General features: G+C 43.7%; 1 protein-coding gene across 1 annotated transcript; it reads right to left on the reverse strand.

The window, feature by feature from the left end:
• Window positions 1-932: 932 nt before the first annotated feature.
• Window positions 933-5,595, reverse strand: LOC109430951 (spermine oxidase). The gene is made up of 3 exons (XM_019707067.3): window positions 4,928-5,595; window positions 1,327-1,889; window positions 933-1,256 (listed from the first exon to the last, which is right to left on the reverse strand). Exons 1-3 carry the CDS (start codon window positions 5,519-5,521, stop codon window positions 1,019-1,021), a joined length of 1,395 nt encoding a protein of 464 aa, XP_019562612.3. The 5' UTR covers window positions 5,522-5,595; the 3' UTR covers window positions 933-1,018.

The raw sequence follows: 5,595 nt of genomic DNA on the forward strand, positions 1-5,595 counted from the left end.
GCAAAGTTGTAGCTGATAGAGTAGCCTAGGAGTGCCAAGGGTCAACTAACCCTCTGGGGCACTTGGGGAAATGCTACAGTCGATTGAATGAAAAACTTCGTTTTCCCATAGTAATTCCCATACAAACTTTGAAGGGCTTGTGCAGTCTCAATTTTCAACCAATTGAGCTCAAATTTTGGGAGAAGGCATATAATCTGGTCGGGAATACAATGGGCGGTGTGGAGCAAAAACGATTTTTTGAACCACGCTAATGGGCATCACTGCATTTTGCAATAAAACATAGTAGCCATGATTTCAGTGTGCTATCTTTGGCGCCATATGTAGCAATGTTGCCTGCTAGGAAGCTGGAGGATTACTGTTAAAGTTTGTCCAGTTGGATATAAATCAATAACTAATTAACGAGGCGTCCAATTTCAATGCGGTCTTCGGCAAAGTTGTAGCTGATAGAGTAGCCTAGGAGTACCAAGGGTCAACTAACTCTTTGGGGCACTTGGGGAAATGCTATGGTTGAATGAATGAAAAACATCGTTTTCCCATAGTAATTCCCATACAAATTTTGAAGGGCTTGTGCAGTCTCAATTTACAACCAAATGAGCTCAAATTTTGGGAGAAGGCATAGAATCTGGTCACGAATCGAACAAGTGGTGTGGAACAAAAACGATTTTTTGAACCACGCTAATCAATACCCTATTTGAGAATTTTGACTTTATATAGATGGAAATTATCATGGAGCCCCGGAATAGACATTCTTGGGATTGTGTCATTTGGCATAAGGCCGATTGGCATAATAAGGAAGGGTGCATTTTAATTATGCCAAATGTCAATTCTGCCAAGTGACCTCATGCCAAATGTCCCGCTCCCGGCATTCTTCGTTGACTAGTGGACCACATCTGAATTGAATATTTTTTTAACAATTTCAAAGGTTTGCAGAATATATTTTATTTTCAAGGATTTTTATTATGCTTCATGGGCATTAAATTTTCATAATCTGTAAAAAATCATCAACATTCTCAATAATTTATTCTGTTAACAGCTTTATCAAACGATCAGCTTCACGCCTTCCACTTCCGATTGCTCCGTGGACGGTACCATACTGTCCATGGTTGGTGGCTTCACCGGCAAACAGCAGCACCGGAGTCCCAAGGCAGTCAGTTATGGGTACGGCCAAATCGTTACAACTGGTTTTCAGCTGCTCCGTAGCCAAAGAGTAACTGGAATACGACCCCCGAAAGTTACGATCTGTAGACCATTTGGACCTATTAGAAATAAAAAAATGTGTAAAATTATTATTTACAGAAATGATTCTACGATGCGCATCTGACTGACCTGACAATCTTGACCGGTTCCTCAATCTGCTCGTTTTTGAAAAAAATATTCAACAAAAACATCATACCGGCGACAACGTCGCGATCGTCCAGAAGTTCCGCCTGGCGGCCCTGCTTCCCGATCATCCATGCGGCCAGCAAATTGGGTTGACGATCAATTTTAAAAAATGCGGAAGCTCCCTCTGTCCATGCGTATTGGGATTTCCGTAGTTTTTCCAGGTCTTCTGCATCCCAAATCAAGCCGAAGGTGTTTCCCATGGTACTCCAGAATGGTTTCTCGAATTCCATGATTATTTTGTTGACCGTACCGAAGTAGATTCCCCTGATGGCGTTCTGTTTGATGGATGGAAGCTCCGGAGTGAACAATGTGGTATAGTTCGCCTTCAGGACTCCTATGGACGTGGTCGTGATAACATGGTTGGCATCGTAGCTAGTTCCGTCAGTGCAATGAACGGTTATCGGACGGTCAGGTACATTCGCCCAATTGATGTTCGATACTGTTTTGTTGAACAGAATTTTCTCCTCGACTGGGATGGGTTCTCCGGTTTGGGCAGGGTGCTTTTTCTGAAATGATATGGTAATCTTAATTTGAACCATTTCTAAATGTGAAAGTTTCGACAGATTATGCACGAATTACGGATTCTCAGATAAACAACGAAGCCGACGATTGCCACCTGAAACTTTAACATCAACACCTCGTTGTACATGACATTCCTTAACACCAGATCCAGGATGAAACCGTGCGTGTCGTACCTCTGTGTCGTAAACTAGTTCTCGATTTTGGAAGAGACTTCCGATAATCTTTTACAGGTGTCCAGATATCCCCAGACGCAGCACTCACATTACAGGTCAGTCTAAGGCCTGAGTGACCTCTACTGTACATAGTAGTCGTCTCCATTCTACTCGGTCCATGGCAGTGTGTTCCCAGTTCCGCACTCTGTGAAGGGTCCTCCGCTTGATCGACCCACCTAGCATTCCCAGAGTCCATGCTTCGTGCCCATAGAGGACTAGCGGTTTAATCAGCGTTTTGTAGATAGTTTACTTCGTGTGACGGAGAACTTTGTTCGATCGTAGGGTTCTGCGGAGTCCAAAATAAGCGCTTATTCCTGCCAAAATGCGCCTCTGAATTTCTCTGCTGGTGTCGTCGGCGGTCACCAGTGAGCCCAATTACACGAGTTCTTCAACCGCCTTTGTTGGCAAGATATCTCCAGTAGACTACAACCCAGGCTTACCCTCAACAACCGATTATCATTACATCGTAGTCTGCAACGCCAGTAGGTGGATTGTTTACGTCTGGACTATTGTTTTGCTGAACTGCCGACCAACAGCAATCGCCTGGTCTGGTTCTATATAGGCTATTGATCGCAGGTAGTTCGAGACCAAGTTCGAGACTTGATCTCTATCGCAAGGCTATGTAAAGAAGTGTAGGTAGGGAGAGAGGTACTCGCGAGCCAGGGAGAGCTTGAGTGATACTCGTCTTTTTGTACATATGGAACCCTAGAGAAATGTGGATTAGTTTAAGGCTATTAGTGTCGAACGGGTCTTCGGGCGGTTATCACGGTTACAACAGAACGCTTCACAATTGTTAATTCGTAATATATGTAATAGTTAAGTTGATGTCGTAGTTTTTCATTGTATTGATTGTGAATAAATGTTTAGTGTAGCAAGGTTGTTTCGATAAAACCAATGGATTTTTAATAAAGACGTCGAAATAGTGTTACGAAGAATCATAAAAACAGCTCCAGCGGTTACGCTAGCCATACTCGGTAAATCTACTGGAAGCTGTCGACGCTCGTCGGGAAAAAAAAACAGCCGTTACACAACAACAGCACTCGGTGTTGGACGTTGGTGTGCTGAAACCCAAAAATCGAAGGTAATTCGGATCAGAACCAACAGCCTTGATTTCATCACCGTCGATAGAAATTCGGGAAGGTGAGCGCGGTGGTTCTTCCCTGGAGCCCTTTGCCATCATCATGTACTTTGTCTTCTCGACACATTAATGACTAATCCGATTCGCCTGGCTTCATTCTTTAGTCGGATGTATGTTTCCGCCATCGTTTCAAATTTGCGATCTCTTATATAGAGGCTTGCATCAAAAACATAACCTCGTCAAATTCTCATACGATTTGTAAACATTGCCCTCAATTTTTTTTTGAGGGCAAGGACGGCTTTATGGACCGACGCCGAAGGAAAGAAAGAGAAGGAGACAGTGATGACGTCAGCGTGCAAGCGCTCATCCCTTATATTGTCGTCGCGGTTGAAACCCGAAGTTTCCATACGTGAAACCTAACGTCGGACGTAGTGCGCTGGACAGCGGCCTTGGTCCTCTATCCAGCGCACTGTGCCCGACGTACGTCCGACACACGGTTTAGGAGAAAAATCGATTTTCGCGTGTCAAAAATTCCGATTTTCAACTGCACGAACAATATCAATACCATCAGCGAAACCAAGTAGCTGAACGGACTTCGTGAAAACCGTTCCACTCGTGTTTATCCCCGCTCTCCTCATTACACCATCTAAAGCAATGTTGAATAGCAAACACGAAAGACCATCACCTTGCCGTAACCCTCTGTGAGATTCGAAGGGACTCGAGAATGTCTCTGATACTCGAACTACGCGCATCACTCGATCCGTCGTCGCCTTGATCAATCGTATCATCCGGGAATCCGTATTCGTGCATAATCTGCCATAGCTGGTCTCGATCGATTGTATCATACGCCGATTTGAAATCTATGAACAAGTGATGTGTTGGCACGTTGTATTCGCGGCATTTCTGCAACACATGGCGAACATCTGGTCCGTTGTAGCACGTTCACCCATGAATCCTGCCTGATATTGCCCCACGAACTCTCTTGCAATCGGTGATAGACAGCGGCATAAAATTTGATAGAGTATCTTGTTCCCCAGACGCAGACGCGTATCGACAATACCCGCCCAACTGGCTTCGGGAATTCCGTCCGTACATGGGGCCTTACCTACGCTAAAGGAATTTTGCAATCCCCGCGCTCCTCATCAGTGACCTTCCTCTAATGGACAGCTCAAGTATCCAGCGGTTACACGAAAGGAGGCCAAGGATCATAACGTAGAAATCCACACGAATAAAAAATAGTTCAGTTTGAAACAACAAACATGTTTGTTGTTTCTCAATCTTGAGAAATAGTAGTTTTGAATCTAAATTTGATTGTTTTTAATTCATTATATTGGGTTGAAGCAACCGCCGGAATTAGTTGTTTCTACTAATGACAAATTGACAGCCACATACACGGCACACATTTACAGCTAATATCTTGCAAGAAACTTTGCCTATTTAATAAACTTCTCTAATGCGAAATAATCTTCGTCATGGAAAACCTGTTGAACTCAAAATTGGTCAAGTTTCAGGCAATTTGGCTGACAAAACCCCTCATGACGAAGGGAACAAATCTGTCGATAATATCCATAGTCACCCTTTATTAGAACTGATATCGAGTGGTCAAACATTATTAAGTCGTCGTATACGAGCAAGGTGGTTATTTTGATTCAAAATGGCACGCGTTCCGAGAGTTTATGAAGAACCAAAACTTTACAGTGAACAAAAGCTATATAAAAAAGTATATGCTTACCATCAACAGCTGTAAAACGGATTTGTATCTATCGTCGGATTTACGACTATCGTCGTAATCTTCCAAACTTGAAGCAACAAGGTTATACCACGAATCCGTAGCAATGTATCCTTCTTGATAGCTTTGGTAAAACCTCAGAAACTGTTGCACCAACTCACGATCAATATCTTTCATCTTTTCATCTTCCATCAGTTTCATAAACTTGCTAGTAAAGAAATCTCCCAACGTTCCGTTGTACGAGGCCATCTCATCAGCTTCCATGACTTCATTGGCAACAGCCATCAACCGATCAGTCACTTCTTGCGGGACGATTTCACCGCTATTTTTTATCAGCACATTTCCGCTGGCCACGACTGACGATTCCAACAGTCCCAGCGGGCCGGCAAGTTCATAGACAGCATTGTTCTTTTCCCCATGGCACCACTGGGCTCCCAAATCGATAACATTTTCGCCAAATGGGACGGTGTGGACACGGCCCCCAATTCGATCGGTTGCTTCCAGAATCAGCAAATTGGTTAGCCCATGCTCGTACAATCGCGCAGCAGCTGCTAATCCAGATGCGCCAGCACCCACGATTAAAATTCTTGCTGTCATTTTTCTACAACACGTCCGACTCGATTTAATGCCACTCGCGAACTAATCGTTGTAATTTGATATATCCACAGTTA

Source organism: Aedes albopictus, chromosome 2 (genome assembly GCF_035046485.1).
Source record: "Aedes albopictus strain Foshan chromosome 2, AalbF5, whole genome shotgun sequence".
NCBI lineage: Eukaryota > Metazoa > Arthropoda > Insecta > Diptera > Culicidae > Aedes > Aedes albopictus.